This window comes from Monodon monoceros, unplaced genomic scaffold (assembly GCF_005190385.1).
Source record: "Monodon monoceros isolate NGI ecotype Baffin Bay Population unplaced genomic scaffold, NGI_Narwhal_1 Super_Scaffold_21, whole genome shotgun sequence".
In the NCBI taxonomy this organism is placed as follows: domain Eukaryota; kingdom Metazoa; phylum Chordata; class Mammalia; order Artiodactyla; family Monodontidae; genus Monodon; species Monodon monoceros.
The window spans coordinates 162,297,715-162,315,856 of record NW_021703778.1 but is presented as its reverse complement, the minus strand read 5'-3'; the positions used below and the strand labels follow the sequence as shown (position 1 = coordinate 162,315,856).

Below are 18,142 nucleotides of genomic sequence, written 5' to 3'. Positions count from 1 at the left end.
TCATAGCATAAACTTTTTGTCTGTATTCGTGCCTGGTTCACTTCCTGCTTTGTTGGCTACCTTGGAGGGTAGGTAGTGAATTTTCAGAAATTTCCCTTTTTTTCCTCAGTTTGAAATAATCAGGTTTATCTTTTGTTTTTTTCCTACAAATCACAAACCCATGATAATAGAAGTTTAAAATTTATGAAAGCTTCAGTTTAAATCCCCAGAAATAACTCATTTTAATAGACATAAAATTATCATTATTACATATCAGGTAGTGAGTTGACTATCAGTTTTCTAAAGCAGGACCCATAGCAGCCAAATTATCACATGTTTGCAGTGGACTAGTTTTAAGAGTAGCACTTACTGGATAGAAAATACATCTGGAGTTTTGAGGCAGTTTTATCTAGGAATTGTGTGGTTCTCTGGAACATTCCAGAAACTTAGTGTAAAAAGTACTCTTTTAATGTTACATTTGTATATTATTTATGGACTTAGTGATATATCTAGACACACATACACACACTTTAAAAACCATAACCTTCTGGGGAAATTTATATATGAACTACAATTGTGTATACAACTAACATGGCTACACTACTTAAATTTGGAATTTTTAAAAGTTGTTATTTTTTTATAACAGGTTATAAGCAATGCCTTGAAAGTTTGGGGTTTAGAACTAATCCTGTTTAACAGTCCAGAGTATCAGAGGCTCAGGATCGATCCCATGTAAGATTTTATTTTGCTTTTCCTACATTTGATTTTTAAATTTATACTTTCTTAAAGGAGAAAAATACATCTTGCATGCTTTTGTTTTGATATTCCCCGTTTCGATCCCTCAGGTTTTCCTAGTTCACCTTTTGTGGCTGTCTGTGAACATCTGCCCACTGAGCCTTCCTGACCCCTCAGTGTCTGGCAGTGCAGAGCTGATCCTTGAATGGGGTGTGGTGCCATCGTTTTTGCACGGCATCACTTATCTGCACAGAGATTCATACTGTTTTGTAATTTTTTAAAAATCAATGATACTTAAAACTGTGAATATAATCCTAAATCATCATAGGTTTTGTGTAATACTTTCCAATAGACAAACTAAATGAATATGAACTCTAGTATTTCAACTTAATATTATGTATGTTTTCTTTCCTGTTTCTAGAAATGAAAGATCATTTATATGCAATTATAAAGAGCACTGGTTTACAGTTAGAAAATTAGGAAAACAGGTAATGCTTCCCCTCTTCCCCTGTCTTTTTCCTCATTCTGTAGCTCATTTGCAACTGAAGTGTAAGGGATTTGTGCCTTCGTCTTTAAGGCGCCTGTCCCTTTCACTTCAGTTGCAAATGAAACTCACCAGTAATGTGTGTATGTGGCCTGGTTTCAATAGAGAGAGAGAGGACATAAGTAAAATTCTCTATTTAATAAGACAATACAGCCGTGGTTACTTTTAATATGTTTATGAGTTTTTATGTTGTAAAGATGCTCTGTCAGTTAACTACTATTTTCATGGGTTTGTATTAAGCATAGCAAGGTCACAAAGCCTGAAATAGTGTCTAGCATGAATAAAAATTTCCAGTCGTGTTTGCTTTTGCTTAACAAGGTTATTCGCATTCCAAAATGCCATGTAATATATGTATCTGCATAAATCATTTCTATTTTTTCTAAAAAAAGGACATGGAATGTGTCTTGAGCAAGGCTTTTTCTAAGATCAAGAAAAGTACCTAAAGGGTTATTTTTTTAAAATAATTGCCAGTGATCTTTGTATACACGATACCATTTTTGAAACAGAGTTAAAGTCCTTTTTCTTAGAATTTTGACACTTTGAAAGAGGATTATTATTATTTTTTGGCATTATTTATTTATTTATTTATTTATGGCTGCATTGGGTCTTCGTTGCTGTGCGTGGGCTTTCTCTAGTTGCGGCAAGTGGGGGCTACTTTTCATTGCGGTGCACGGGCTTCTCATTGCAGTGGCTTCTCTTTGTTGCAGAGCTTGGGTTCTAGACACGCAGGCTCCATAGTTGTGGCACGTGGGCTCAGTAGTTGTGGCTTGTGGGCTCTAGAGCGTGGGCTCAGTAGTTGTGGCGCATGGGCTTAGTTGCTCCGCGGCATGTGGGATCTTCCCGGACCAGGGCTCGAACCCGTGTCCCCTGCATTGGCAGGGGGATTCTTAACCACTGTGCCACCAGGGAAGTCCGGAAAGAGGATTATTGAAAACAGGCTAATGTAGTAAAAAGGAATGAATTATTGATACATGTAACAACATGGATGAATCTCAAAATAATTATGCTGAGTGAAAGAACCTAGACACAAAATACTACATACCATATTGTTCCATTTATATAAAAGTGTAGAAAATGCAAACTAATCTATAGTGACAGAAAGCAGATTGACTAGTGGTTGCCTGGGGATGAGGAGGGCAAGGAGCAGTGAAAGAGGAGGATTACAAGGGGCGCGGGAAAGTTGGCAGTGACGAATATGTTCACTCTTGATTGTGGTGATGGCTTCATGGGTATATACATATGTTAAAACTTTTCAAATTGTATACTTTAAATATGGCCAGTTCACTGGATGTCAGTCATACCTTAATAAAGCTGTTTTAAAAAATAAACTAATACAAAACAAAAAAGGAAATGAAATCAAGAAAGTTGAATTAAATCAATACAAGATAATTCAAAAACAAAAGCCCTGCTATTATCTTTTAAGTCTGCTGCCTAGAAGCAGCTTCATCATAACTGATTATTTCTTAAGGTCCTTCCTGGGGGGGGGCAAAGAGCAAGTAAGGAGGTGTGGTGTGATGCAGGAAAGACTGACCCAGGTGGGAATCAACTCTGGGAAAAACCAGGGCAGGACAACTGCCAAGGTTATTTAACCTCTGGGTTTTATTTAGATCTTTAAAAATATGATCAAGTATTCTTCACTTTCAAGATCTGAAGACTTAAATTCTAGAAATTCCTTTGTATTGATTTGCATGTAAACTTACGTTATTATTTTGAGAAAAAAAATTTTTTTTTGTATTTCTTTATTTACTTTGGCTGCGCTGGGTCTTCTTTGTGGCACTCGGGATCTTTGTTGCAGCATGTGGGATCTTTAGTTGCGGCATGTGGGCTTCTTAGTTGTGGCATGTGGACTTACTAGTTGCGGCATGCATGTGGGATCTAGTTCCCCAACCAGGGATCGAACCCGGGCCCCCTGCATTGGGAGCGCAGAGTCTTACCCACTGGACCACCAGGGAAGTCCCCTATTTTGAGAAATTTTTAAAATTTTAGTTCTTCAAAATTGAATTTACACATTTCAAATTATCTTTGACAAATACAGGAAATGTCAAAGTATGGCTTATCATCTTTGGTTCTAATTTGTATTTTTGTTTAAAATTGTATTTTTCCCTATAGACTCTTGTCTGAGGTCCCTGTATAAAGAAAAAGATGAGATGAGAAAAATATTATCTCTGTGAAAATCCAGGAAAAGTAGTTGGTCATGTTGCTGACAGTAACTTCTGAAACTTTTGTATCTTGTGGGTTAAACTAGGAGGCCCATGAAGTAGTGACCAAATGATGTTACTTACATGCAGTAATGGCTTACTTTTTAAAATGAGTTGGCAATTATAAATTCTCTTCCTGGAATGTCTGGCTTTCTCTCAGTTGAACTATTTTGACCAAGATTATCAGCAGTGGGAAAACTGGGTAGTTTTCCTTTTTCTTCCACCCTCAATATAATATGATTAGATGAGGATTTTGTTGGGCTGTTCCTTTGAAAAAAGATTTAATTGTCGCTATCAATAAAGATACTTTAAAATACTGGCTATCAGTTTCTTTTCTTTTTTGGAGGAGGGATTTAAAGCTTATGGCTTAAAGCAAACTTTTAAAACATTTAATAGTGATAAATTTGCAACATTCTATTTCAATTTTTTAGAATCACATTATTTAATTACTTAAAAAAATCTTGATTTGACATGTTTTCAGTCTTTAGACAGTCTTACTAAGTTTAGATGGGTTATATCTATTCTTAACATGTGAAACTTCCTTATTACTTACATGTGCACTAACTTAAACACTGACAACTTTTTTTCCAGTGGTTCAACTTGAATTCTCTCTTGACGGGTCCAGAATTAATATCAGACACATACCTTGCACTTTTCTTGGCTCAGTTACAACAGGAAGGTAAGTAAAGACTGAACATTTTATGTTACCTTTTGAAGTAGCCAAATAAAACTATTTCCTTAGAAGTGAGTGTAACAAGGGGCTTCCCTGGTGGTGCAGTGGTTAAGAATCTGCCTGCCAATGCAGGGGACACGGGTTCGAGACCTGGTGCGGGAAGATCCCACACGCCGTGGAGCAGCTAAGCCTGTGCGCCACAACTACTGAGCCTGCGCTCTAGAGCCTGCGAGCCACAACTACTGAAGCCCGTGTGCCTAGAGCCCGTGCTCCGCAACAAGAGAAGCCACCGCAGTGAGAAGTCTGCGCACCGCAATGAAGAGTAGCCCCCGCTCACCGCAACTAGAGAAAGCCCACACACAGCAACGAAGACCCAACACAGCCAAAAATAAATAAATTAATTTTTTAAAAAAGTTAAAAAAAGGAGTGAGTGTAACAATATTGTTTTCGTGGCAGCGGCAGGGTTATAATTTTTATGTTTTACGTGGTGAGCTTTAGGCTGTGATTTGGATGATAACTGCTCATTTAGCATTCTTGCTGACACTTGGCCCTCCCCTGGGGATGCTGATTCCTTTGCAGCCCTTCTACAGTAATGGTTCTTTTGTCTTCTGTACCCCACATACCACAGAGCCAAGGGGAGGTGTAGGTATTCTTCTTGCTCCTCTTTGCCCCTTCTTGGCCACTCTTCTTCCCTAAAAACTCCAGGTGCTTTGAAATACATGTCACGAGATTAAACTCTACCCCATGCTCCTTTGTAGTCTTTTGCACTCTGATCTTCCTCCTTTTCCACTGAAGATTTTAGGATCCGACTCACTGTCATCTCTCTACTTCAACTCCTTTCATCTTTCTTGGTGATTTCTACATCAAAAATCAATCCAATTCAACCTCTTCTTACTTTCAAAGATCATTTTCTTCACTCTTGCCTTGCCATTACTAACTACCACCTTCAAATCCCAGTTATAAGCATCCTACTTTTTGACTATTGCCTCCTATGTTTATACCATATTTTTGGGTTTTTTTAATTTCCAACAATTCTTTAAACCCTACTGCAAACCTAAACATTCCCCTTACATCCTAAAATCCTGTATTACCCTGCTTATTTCCAGTAATCCATCATTATAATAATTCTGTTGCATTTCTCAACTCCTTTGTCCTTCTCTCCCTCCATCATACTTTTTTTTTTTTTTTTTTGCGGTACGCGGGCCTCTCACTGTTGTGCCCTCTCCGGTTGCGGAGTACAGGCTCCGTACGCGCAGGCCCAGTGGCCATGGCTCACGGGCCGAGCCGCTCCGCGGCATGTGGGATCCTCCCGGACCGGGGCACGAACCTGCGTCCCCTGCATTGGCAGGCGGACTCTCGACCACTGCACCACCAGGGAAGCCCCCTCCATCATACTTCTAAGACAAAATCCCAACCCTGGTTAAAACCCAATCTTGGGCTTGTGCAGTCTTCCATCAGAACAGCTGAACATGGCTAAAGATAAAATATGATTTATTTTGCTTTAAATTTATAATCACAAATTTTTTTTTTTAATTTTTATATGATCACAAATTTCAAATGAGCCTTTAGTGCTGCTTGACATCCCTACTGTGTTCTCTCGGTTAGTTCACTTACCACTGTCCAAGGTGATGATTTCACAACTTCTGCCTTCAAACATCTAACCACTCCCCTACCCCTTCCTGACTCCTAGCTTATGGCCTTCCTTTATATTCTACTACGAAAACAGGAGCAACTAAAAGAGAACGTCCTCATTTTTCTACCGGCAATCTATCACCTTGTTTCTATCTCTACCTGTGCTTTGAGCCTATTAAAATAGATGAATTGTCCCCTGTTCCTAACCAAGACCAACCTCTCCACTTTGGGGCTAGATCCCAGCTCCTCCCACCTACTCAGGATCTTTGCTTCTGCTTGTCACTCCACTCTCCTGTGTGATTAGTTTCCCCCTCTTTTCTGTATTATTTCTATCAGCAGAGAAATACACTTTTTCTCTCCAATGAGTAAAAAGAAAAAGCATCTTTAACACCAGGAAACTCCAGCTGTCTCCCATTTTTATTTTCTCCTTAGAATCATCTCTAGGGTGTTGTCTTCTATTCATGAACTCATTCCAGTTACACTGTCATAACCAATGTGTCACTGAAAACCCTCTTCTCAGTGTCACCAATGACCTCCACATTTGCCACTGCCAGTATTCAATTCTCAGTCTTCCTTTGACCTCATCTTTTTTGAGGGTATAGTTGATTATATCCTTTAAACAGAACAAAACAAAACTTTCTTACCAAGAATGTCAAACAAGTATAAAGTATGGAAAATAATGTGATGGATCCTCACGTACCCTTCTCCCCGCCTCAACAAATATCTCATGGCCAGTCTTGTTTTACCTTTACCCTAGCCACTTCCTTTTCCAGTTTATTTTGAGAAAATACTAATTGTCTTATTATGTTCTTTGTAGGTGTCTTTTTCATTAAAATCTTTAAAAAACAAGGACTCCTTAAAAATATATATATAGTCACAATACTATAATGACACATAAAAATTTAATTACAATTCTGTAATAACATCAACTAGCCAGCCAGTGTTCAAATCTCCAATCTCCTTGGTTAATTCTTCTGGGGTTTTTTTTTTGTTTTTTTTTTTTTTACAGTTGAAGCAGGTTGAAATAAAGTTAATTGATTCCATTGGATTGCTGTGTCTCTAAAATATATCTATAGGTTTCTTCTCCTCTTAATTTTTTTCCTTGATTTATTCTTTTGAAGAAAATGGATCTTTTGTTCTCTTTCCCACATTCTAGATTTTGCTGGTTGCAACCTTTTTTTCGTCTGAGCCCTGGATGCCCAGTAGACTGGTCCTTATATCTAGAGGCTGGATCAGATTCCAGTTGATTTGGGGAGGACAGAATTCTCTTTACAGATGGTGGTGTCTAGTCAGCTCTCTTTCTGTGATCTGGGTACCTATTGATGATCAATGCCTAGTCCGTTATTTCACTGAAGACTGCAAAATGGTGATATCAGATTCCTGTCATTCCTTCATTTATTAGTTGGAGGACTTCTATACAAATAAACTTTCCCTCATCAACTGTTTGGTTATCCTGAAGTATAGTTCATATAGAAAAAGCAGGATAAATATTTCTTTTATCAGTTTTTTAAATGAGTCAGTTTCATAGTATCCTTCCTCCAAAGGTAATTGGTTTGTTTCTGAAGTGTCAGTGTAAACAAATCCATTAAAACCATAGTTCATTTGGTTTAGTCCATTGTAATTATTATTCATGTTGATACACAAAATTGTCCCATCTTGGATGAGTGGGAACCTTTTGAACTTGACTCCCAAGCTTCTGAAATGACCACTCTAGCCTTTTGAAGCCCTTCTTTCTCATACAATAAGAATTTTCAGTCTTATCTTGTATATTTCCTGCCCTTTTAGTAATGGTGGTTAGAGATCACAGTCTGGGCACTGGCATGCTTATTGCTACCAGGTTGGTTGTCATGTACCTCTCTCCAGTTTACATGTAGGATCATAGTGTTGTAACTTCTTTGACTTTATATACTTGTATCCCTTTTCTTTTATGCCTAAAACCTTTGTTCCTAGCTATATCCTCCCTTCTTGAAATACTGTCTACACAAGGCTTCCAGACCTCTATGGAGGTTTACCTGCTGCTTGGCTGCTTCTTTCAGATTCCTTTTATGGATCTTACTCTTTTCAATCTCTAACTAATGAAGTGACCCAGAGTTCAGTCTTTGGACAACTTCTTGACTGCTCTCCCATTATTTTAAATATCATCTCTAAATAAAGTCTATCTGCCAATAATTCCTTAGACTTTTATCTCCTGCCTAGACATCTACACTGAACTCCAAACTCCTAACTTTAACATCTCCACTCAGAAGTCCAGAAAGCATTTTAAACTGAACACGTCTACAAAAGACGCATTTTTTTTTTCTCCCCATATATGCTGTCCCTCAGGTTTTCCATTTTAGTAAGACCCACTCTGCTTGCACGCTGGTTCCTATATATTTTGTTGATAAAGCAGCCTAGAGTGCTCTTTTTAAAATGTAATGCACATTGTGGCACACCTTCATTCGTCAGCCCTTCAGTGGCTTCCTAGCACACTTAGAATGAGATCTAATCTTGAATGAAAGCCAAGATCCTTACAGTGCCACCTCCATAAGGCAGTTTCTGCCCTTCCTGATACTCTTCATGGAATAGCATCGCGAGCTGACATAGTTTATTCTAGACTCTAGAAACAATTTTATTGGTGTAAAACATGTTAAACCATCTGAACACTGAGCACACTTATCCTTGTGAGAAACAAATGTTAAGTGTATTATGATTTACTCTTTTGAGTTTTTCCATTAACAGTCCTTTTCATCTTTGTTCATTTGTTTCATTATCTGTTAATGTTCACAAAGAATATCCATAACAAGCACCAAAGTTGAAGAAAATTTATGGTAGAAAAATGTAAATTGAGGGACTTCCCTGGAGGTCCAGTGGTTAGGACTCTGCACTTCCAATGCAGGGGCACGGGTTCGATCCCTGTTTGGGGAACTAAGATCCCACATGCCACGTGGTGCAGCCAAAAATAAGAAATGAAGAAAAACGTAAATTGATTAGAGTGACTTAGGTGTAGTGCACCCTTATTTAGCTATTGTGTGGCGTATCCAGCTGGGAAAACCCTGGCTTTCTAGAATCGTATTTATAAAAAATTACACTGGGCCGGTGTAATTTTTTCAAAACATGAACTGCATCTTCAACACCTTGACTAGATTTGGGATATTGGCTTTCCAGCTCCTGTTTTCAGTTTGGAGGGATGTGTATGTGTCAGGGGCAGGGGCAGGGGCAGCTATTTCCACAGATGACTCATTTTACCCATATTACACATTATTACACACATCCTCTGATTGTGTCCTCAGATAGCCCTCCGAGGAAGGTACAGTATAATCTATGTAGCAGTTGAAGAAACCAAGACCTAGATGGGTAAAGGGGTTTACCAGAGGCCAGGCAGCTAGGAAATAGAAGAGAGAGGGGATTAAAACCCAGGTCATCTGATTCCAGATTCCTTGCTCTTCCTTATTCCTTTCCTTGCCTCTCTGGTATCATTTAGTGTAACCTACTTGGTCAGGCACTGTTTTAGTAGATCCCTTTACAGATTCGATTACTTCTCATAGTCACTCTGTGAGATGGCTCTTCCCATTTTACAAGTGAAGAAAGCAAGGTTCAGAGACTATGTAATTTGTTCTAGATCACCCCACTAGTAAGCGTAAGAATCATTATTTGAACCCAGGTGCTCCTGGCTCCTCAGTCTGTGTCCTCACTCCACTGTCCTGTACCGCCTCTCTATCTGCTGTCATTTTTAATCAATTTTGAATCACTTGCTAACTGTTTTAGTTTATTTTTGCCTTTTTTTTTTTTAGGTTATTCTATATTTGTTGTTAAGGGTGATCTGCCAGACTGTGAAGCTGACCAACTCCTACAGATGATCAGGGTCCAACAGATGCATCGACCAAAACTTATTGGAGAAGAATTAGCACAACTCAAAGAACAGAGGTAAAATTGAGCTTGCAGTATGGAATATATGATAGTATTTCATTACAAAAATTAAATTTTCATGCTTACACTGAAGATGAGGTCCTTTTATTATTGGTGATTCTTTTTAGACCTTTATGTTTTAGTGAAGTTTATTGGTTTAACCATGGACCAACTCTGAATTATTTAAATATACTTAGATTCACATCACAATAAAACCTTTATATTATTAGACCTTGTCTGCCAGAAAATGTGTAAGTTTTGACTTACATAAAAATCTTTGGTTTATAAATGTCTCTGTTATATCTAAAATAGAAGAGTGGTCTGCAGTTATTTTTAGTGCTTTTATTCTTTAGAGTCCAGAAAACAGATCTAGAACGCGTCTTAGAAGCAAACGATGGATCAGGAATGTTAGACGAAGATGAGGAGGATTTGCAGAGGGCTCTGGCACTAAGTCGCCAAGAAATTGACTTGGAAGATGAAGAAGCAGATCTCCGCAGGGCCATTCAGCTCAGCATGCAAGGTATGGACATTCCGACACATACTTTATTCATTGTTGAAGAATTGATTCAGATCATTCTTAGTTCTTCTGGAAGTTAATGTACTATTGGTAGAAGTTCTTGGACAATCACTGCAGAAGCAATAGCTATGTACAATCAGTTATTTTTTAGATTTCTTTTAAAACAACTTTTTACGGCTTGTGTTATATTAGGACTAGTTTTATTTTTATTTCTGGTTATTCCACTTGGTTATAATACTGTGCTAACGCAATAGCAAACTGAGGTCAATCATTGTGAGGTCAGTGGGCCCTTACCCAGACCAACTGTTCTAAAAATGTATGCTAGTGCACATGAAGGAAGGCCTGGACAGAGAAAGTAAATTGATTTTACAAAACTCTAACAATTGGTGGCTGTGCAGCTTACAGCTTAAGCCCACTTTGGTGAGCCCACTTTTTTAGTGATATAAGCCCATCAGCTGAGAGTAAAGATGCATCCCTCAGGGAATCCAAGCTGAGGGAGTTGTCTGGGATGTTGTTCAAAGGGACTTACTTACAGGTGTGAGGGGTTTTCTTTTTTTTTTTGATAGTTTTGTTTTTGTCTAATGTGAATTTGCCTTCTACTTTCTGATGAAATTACTTGTCAATTGAATTCCTTAAATATCTAAATAAGGAATTCACAGGTGTGCCAGGAGGCTCATGAGTAGTCCATATGGTGTGCAGGCCCATTTTGGATTAGTAGAGCCTTGCTAGATTAGCCCAGTAATGGACAGACACCAGCTTTAATAGTTTTAGATATTTCTGTGTACTTTCCCTTCCTTTCCACTTTATTTCACAGTTTGTGCAGAATCTCTGATTGGTGCAATAATGAAGTAAGAACATGGAAACATACTTAAGTTGTTGTAGTACCCAAATGTTTCAGGATAGAGGGATACAGAGAATGGGTTTGTTTTGTGATCATCCACTTTGAGTTGCTTCTAGGAATTCTATGCCTTTGAAAGTGCAGATTCATTTCTAATAAGAGAGCACACAAGTGTGGCGTTAATTATTTCTCCTACCAAGTTGGTCGTTGGGCTTACCTCCTCACATCCACTACATCACAGATGGGTAACAGCTTTGGCTGCAGTGGACACAGGTTAGATTTGAACTGCCTTATTCAGATTCTCCCTGAGACTTTCAGAGCCTTTCTTACATTTACAGAATGGTACAGAATATTTTTGAGAACAAAACTTTTCAAAAGTTCCTTCACATAAGTATAAACATATTATTGCTTGAATTGGTAAATAAAATAGTTTTTTGTTCTGTTTTATTTTGTTTTCAGGTACTTCCAGAAATATATGTCAAGATACTCCACAGACGTCAGGTACACATCTTACTTCAGAAGAGCTACGGAAGAGAAGAGAAGCCTACTTTGAAAAGTAAAGTAGTTGGTACAATATTAAAATTGCATATTTAATATTTACCTTGGCTGTTTTGTCTATTTGTAAACATACAGCTTTGATTTAAACCATTTATTTTATTGAGGGTTCTCTCCTTTTTTAAAATACTGGTTACTGCCTGACCCTATGAGCATTTGAATGTATTTTTTAAAAATTTGTAGCTAGGGCTTCCCTGGTGGCGCAGTGATTGAGAGTCTGCCTGCCGATGCGGGGGACACGGGTTCGTGCCCCGGTCCGGGAAGATCCCACATGCCGTGGAGCGGCTGGGCCCGTGAGCCATGGCCGCTGAGCCTGCGCGTCCGGAGCCTGTGCTCCACAACGGGAGAGGCCACAACAGTGAGAGGCCCGTGTACCGCAAAATAAATAAATAAATAAATAAATAACTAAATAAAAATAAAAATTTGTAGCTAATAAACTGTGAAATCAAATATAGTTTTAGGGGAAAACTTTGCCCCAGTACTAATTAAATTTACATGAAATAGGGTGAAGGAAACCCTGTAAAATTCGTCATCAAAAGGAAAATGGAATTGGGTCAAGGCAAGAGCAAAGCCTAATGATCCTTTGAATGTACTTCTTGGTTACTTGGACCAACCCTGCGAAGTTCTCCTGTGAATTAATAGGAAAAACAGCATTTGCGGTAGGGGAACACGCCCCCAAATAGAAGTGATGGTTAATTGCTCCACTCATTGCCACAGTAGCGGGGTACTGCAGGCCCATCAGCATCAGGGACATGAGGGTAACCATAAATCTGAATCCTCAGCTCCTAAAACCTAACTTTGTGCCCAGGTTTATAAGTGCTTTCAAAATAGAAATTTCACCTATAAAATTATCCTTTCCAGTAACTGTCACTCACGTCTTCATCCCTTTTTCTTTTTTTAATGATATAACTTCATCTTAAGATCACAAGATCTATAATGATACTCAGATCCTCTGATCCCAGGTCAGAAAACAAAGGCCAGTGGCTGAGTCTGGCCTATTATTTACTATATTTTATATTACTGGTTGATGAGTAACCAGTATATTACTATATATTACTATATTTCAACAATTCTAAGGTGCACATTTTTTCACATGTCAACATCTCTGCAATTCAGAAGACTCGTACACATCAGAGTTGGTAGTACTTTAGTAGTATATAGAATGTTAGAGCATTTTACATTTGATGGTATAATGAAGATAATATTTACTTTGTTTTCTGTTTTTTTTTTTTAAGTCACAGCTCAGAAGTATATGAAGGAAAGTTCTGATCAACTGACATCCTCTTAATGTGAGATATTTCTAGTCTTTATTCAGTGATAGATTAATGGATTTAATTATGTATAAAATTTCAAAACAGTGCTTATTAGTGCTTGTCACTCCCTTTTAAATTTTAAAATTAACTTTTTTAATTTTTTAATTATGATAAACTTCAAATTTATATAAAAGTAGAGAAACCAGCATAAGGAACCCCTATTTATCTGTTGCCCAGATTTAACAGATACCAGCACATGGGCCATCTTGTTTTTTTTTATGCCCCCATCTCCCATGCTTTCTACTCTCCCAGCCCCAGGGTGGGATTATTTTGTAACAAATCTAAATCATCATACTGCATCTGTATTAATTTCTGTGTGTGTCTCTAAAATATATGTTTCTTTCTTAATATAGCCAAATGCTCTTGTCATACAATAATGGAATAATTATCACACGATGATTATTAATGGTAGTTCTATAATATCATCAACTATCTAGTTATTGCTAAAAATAGCTTTAAATGTTTAATTCGATAAAAAATAATATTTTGGAATTTTTATTTTTAGAGATATCTAAATTAAAAAAACATAATCCTACCTTTAATAACTGATGTGTTTTGGCAGTCATACGCTTCTAGTCACACAAACGCCCATATATTGTATATCAGTTATACCCATTTTCCCATGATACTAAATATTCTTTGTAATAGGCTATGTTATATTTCATAAAATGAATTTATGTATCACAGTTTATGAACCTTTTGATTTTTGCTATTATAATAATGCAATGAACAATCCTTGTATTGACTTTATGCCTCAAATCTCTCATCATTTCTGCTATATTATTCTGAGAATTTCAGATTACTAAGTTAAAGGACATGAACATTTTTAAGGCCTTGGTACAGATTTCTAAACTGCTCTCCAGAACAGTTTCCAAGTGATACTTCTGCCATGCTTTTTTTCAGACTTCAATTTTTTCCAGAATAAAATGGTCCAAACAGACATACTTTATAGAGAAACTATAAAATTCACAAGTACGTGTAAGAAAAAGAAAATGTCTTTAAAATATAAAAACAAATCCCTCTTTTTTAAAAAAAAAAAGGTTTTTAGATTTTTTTGGATTAAAAATGTAGAATCTCCAATGAGTTAAACTTTTTAGAATACAAAGGATAATGCAGTAACATTCCATAATGACTAAGTAAGTTATAACAAGCACAATGCCAGCTATAACTAATGCAGGTGTTTTATTCAACGTTGCACCCTTTTTTAAATGTTTGAGTCTCCTTTCTGACTGGGGGCAGTTGACTGGGTAAGAAAGTACTGTGATGGTTTCCAGCTTCGGCTTACTATCCTCTGCCTCCTGATTTGGCCTTGAAAATACTGGTGAGAACTTGAGTAGAACTAGAGAGTATTTTACAGTTACTTGTTGCTGACTAGAGTTAAGAGCTAACTTCTTGGGGTTTCTTTTTAACTTTGGCTAGCATTCAGAATCTTGTAGGACTCATTAGTGAAGGAGCTGAGAAACTAATTTTTGCCTTTCAGTAGAATTCCTGATTACTACACCTATATGGGTCCTTGTCTCAATACCTTCTATTTTGGAGAACTTGGCTCTAAGGTTATGGAGCCGTTTCTTCCCTCTGATTCTTTCCAAACTGACCCTGGTGCTAATTTGTTTTTCATTGAAATGTATAGGTTTTTTTTTTTTTTTTCCTGTAGGGTGTTTGAAGCTTCACACTTAATATAGTAGCCACAGTGTTCATGCATTAAGCATGAAAATGCTGTTGAAAGTCTACCTGTTGCAAATTCATAGTTTATGAGTAAGAGTTGTTAACTGATATTTTCGTAGCCATGATATTTTTTCCAGTGGTAATCTCCAAGTCCATGGTACCTATCATAAAACCCTGAGCAAAACTCTGCTGTGTCAGCTATGTCATTGTAAAACCTTAACTCACATGTTATGTGCATCAGATGAGGCAGTGTGTAAAACTGTTCTGTAAACTGTGAAGTAGCCTACAGGTATATGTCAGTGTTATTAATGCCTTCTCCAGCTCTGAATACCACAGACCCAGACCGGGGTCCCTCCTAATCCTGTGTTTTAAATATAAGCAACAGGGCTTCCCTGGTGGCGCGGTGGTTGAGAGTCTGCCTGCCAATGCAGGGGACACGGGTTCGTGCCCCGGTCTGGGAAGATCCCACATGCCGCGGAGCGGCTGGGCCCGTGAGCCATGGCTGCTGAGCCTGCGCGTCCGGAGCCTGTGCTCCGCAACGGGAGAGGCCGCTGCGGTGAGAGGCCCGCGTACCGGAAAAAAAAACAAAAAAAACCCGAAATAGCTACCAGTGACTCCTTTTGTACAATGTGTTATTTTTGTGGTGAAAATACCTACCCATTAATTTGCCTGATAAATTCGAATTTTCTAAGTTTTCTAGGATCAGAACTGTGATGCTTTTCAGTAATTTATATGAGACTGATTGCTCTTTTTTTTTAAATTGAAGTATAGTTGATTTATAATGTTGTATTAATTTCAAATATAGAGCAAAGTGATTGAGTTTTAGATATATATATTCTTTTTCCGATTCTTTTCCATTAGAGGTTATTACAAAATATTGAATATAGCTCCCTGTGCTATCCAGTAGGATCTTGTTTATGTATTTTATATATAGTAGTGTGTATCTATGAATCCCAAACTCCTAATTTATTCCCCCCCATTCCCCTTTGGTAACCACAAGTTTGTTTTCTATCAGACTGCTTGCTCTTGCCTTCTTTTGTGGTGTTCATGCCAGTGACTCTTCTGTTGTGTGGAACCGTTTATTTTCCACGTGAATATTTTTTCTCGTGGCATATTTATTCTTAGGTTTTGTTTTTTAAATACACATTCACTCTTGAATGTTTCAGGCAGCAGCAGCAGCAGCAGCAAGATCCACCAGGACATCCATGTGGAAAGCCGAACACAAGTTCAGGAGCACTTGACAGTGATCTCGGTATGCCTCTCTGATCCTATATCCCATTTGTTATCTGCATGCTCTGTTTGACACCCAGACTCCATGTGATTTTTGGCTTTATAGGCTTTTTTTTCTCCTCGCTTTCACTATATTGAAACTCTTGAAGGAATTGGTAATGTACCAAACTTTCTTGGCTTAAGGAGTAGGCTAACTCCTTAGTGTGTATCCTTAAGTGCCCTTGAAGCACTTAAGCAATGTTTTGCTTTAAAATTGTAAACATCACTTGCAACTTCACAGTAATTCGTACATTCTCCAAAAGTTTCTCAGAGATAATGAATATTAGTAGGTGGAAAATAAGTTCATTTTACCACTGGGAAAACTGAAAACACCTGAGTGTAGTCCAGATTACAACAAAGAAATCTAGAGTTACTCCTCAGGCCTTGGTTTAATAATAGGTCTTAAACTTTGGCCAATTATTGGTAGTAGAAATTGAGTGAGAAGGAAACTGTACATTACAAAGAACTTTTAAGTAGAATATGTAAAGAACTCTCAAAACTAAAATAAGAAAACAATTCAAAAAGATGAGTGAAGGATTTGAACAGACACTTCACCAAATATATGGATGACAAATAGCACATGAAAACATGCTCAACATCACTAGTCATTAGGGAAATGCAAATTAAACCCACAATGAGACACCATTACACACCTACAAGAATGGCTTAATAAAAAATTAAATTAACAATACCAAATGCGGCAAGAATCAGAGCAACTGGGACTCATACATTGTTAGTAGGAACGTAAAATGGTACAGCCATTTTGGAAAATGGTTTAGTATTTTCTTAAAAACTTAAACGTACACTTAACCATGTGATCCAGTAGTCGCACTCCTAGGTATATAACCGAGAGAAAAGAAAATTTAGGTTCACACAAAATCTTGTATATGAATCCTTACAGCAGCTTTGTTCGTAATAGCCCCAAACCGGAAACTGCTTACATGTTGTCCTTCAGCTGGTACATGCCACAGAAACTGTGCTACATCCAAACAGTGGACTACTATTAGCAATAAAAAGGAATGAATGGGTACTTTTTCCTAATCATTCTGCTAAGTATAGCTAACAACCCCAGACATTTGTATAAAACAAATATAAGAAGAATCTGAAAGGTAGAAGACAGACTGGCTGAGAAGCTCAGGACTAGAGGAAGACACAGTGGTCAGTATTCTGGATTTTCTTTTTGCCCCAAGAAAAGCCTGCTCTATGGAGCCAAAAGGGACTACTTGGCAAGACAAAAACTTTTAGATAATAAACACTCTAGTCCAGCCAGCCTGGACTAGGTAAATAAACTGGTCCTATTGCCACCCTACCCCATTGACAAAGGCCAAGTAACGTAATGAGGCACATCTCCCGCCTCTCTGGGCCAGAGTGGTGTCAGAAAAAGCCAAGTGGAGAGCTGGGATTTTCTTTTCCTCCAGGAGACAATGATGCCCCCTTTCCCATGGTGTCAGTGGTCTTAGGGAGCCTGGACTTCCACCTAGCAATAAAGAGGCATCCTTCTGGCTTGTCGCCTGGGTGATGTCAGAAGAGGTATAGTGGAGAATCAGGCCATCACTGATTTGAGGCAGTAATGAGGAGACCACCCCCACAGTGCCAGTGAGAAGCAGTAACGAGGCATTCCAACCCCTCCCAATCAGGCAGGTATCAGTGGGAAGCCGGAACTCCCATGGATGTTCAACAGTAGTGGTCACACACACCCTCTCCCCATCTGGAAGCAGCGGGGCACCACCCCTCTTCTGCCACTGGTGCTCATGTCAGAGGAGGCCTGCTGAAAGAGGAGATTTAAATAAGATTCACGGGACTTGCCTGGAGGCGCAGTGGTTAAGAATCCGCCTGCCAATGCAGGGGACACGGGTTCAAGCCCTGGTCCGGGAAGATCCCACATGCCACAGAGCAACTAAGCCCGTGTGCCACAACTGCTGAGCCTGGGCTCTAGAGCCGTCGAGCCACAACTACCGAGTCTGTGTGCCACAACTACGGAAGCCCACGTGCCTAGAGCCCATGCTCCGCCATAAGAGAAGCCACCACGATGAGAAGCCCATATGCACCACAACAAAGAGTAGCCCTCGCTCACCACAACTAGAGAAAGCCTGCATGCAGCAACGAAGACCCAATGCAGCCAAAAATAAATAAATAAAATTATTTATTAAAAAAAATAAGATTCACATTCTTATAAGATAATACCCCAAATATCCAGGATTCACTTAAAAATCACTTGTCATATCAAGAGCCTAGAAAATTTCAACTTGAATGAGAAAAGACAATCAGTAGACACCATCACCAAAATGACACTGATGTTAGAATTATCTGGCAAGGATTTTAAATTAGCAGCCATCATA

General features: G+C 38.3%; 2 protein-coding genes and 1 non-coding gene across 9 annotated transcripts in view; 2 read left to right on the top strand and 1 right to left on the bottom strand.

Moving 5' to 3' along the window:
* Nucleotides 1–18,142, bottom strand: part of CPSF2 (cleavage and polyadenylation specific factor 2) — an 81,353-nt gene that overhangs the window by 48,746 nt on the left and 14,465 nt on the right. The gene's annotated exons all lie outside the window — the stretch shown is intronic.
* ATXN3 (ataxin 3) overlaps nt 1–18,142 on the top strand; it is a 29,397-nt gene that overhangs the window by 8,321 nt on the left and 2,934 nt on the right. The window contains exons 4-11 of one of the 7 annotated variants that reach the window (XR_003795871.1): nt 626–711; nt 1,136–1,202; nt 4,048–4,135; nt 9,532–9,664; nt 10,000–10,166; nt 11,461–11,557; nt 12,792–12,845; nt 15,701–15,786. Coding sequence is in view for 4 of the 7 variants with exons in the window: in XM_029237702.1 (XP_029093535.1) it covers nt 626–711; nt 1,136–1,202; nt 4,048–4,135; nt 9,532–9,664; nt 10,000–10,166; nt 11,461–11,557; nt 15,701–15,786 (724 nt within the window). In the remaining 3 variants the exon portion in view is untranslated. Of the gene's footprint in view, nt 1–625; nt 712–1,135; nt 1,203–4,047; nt 4,136–4,261; nt 4,324–9,531; nt 9,665–9,999; nt 10,167–11,460; nt 11,570–12,791; nt 13,060–15,700; nt 15,787–18,142 lie in introns of those variants that run through there. The other 6 variants (XR_003795873.1, XR_003795872.1, XM_029237702.1 and 3 more) reach the window with 6 other exon arrangements.
* On the top strand, nt 8,594–8,665 carry TRNAG-UCC. Its single transcript has one exon. It is a non-coding gene; the product is annotated as a tRNA-Gly (tRNA).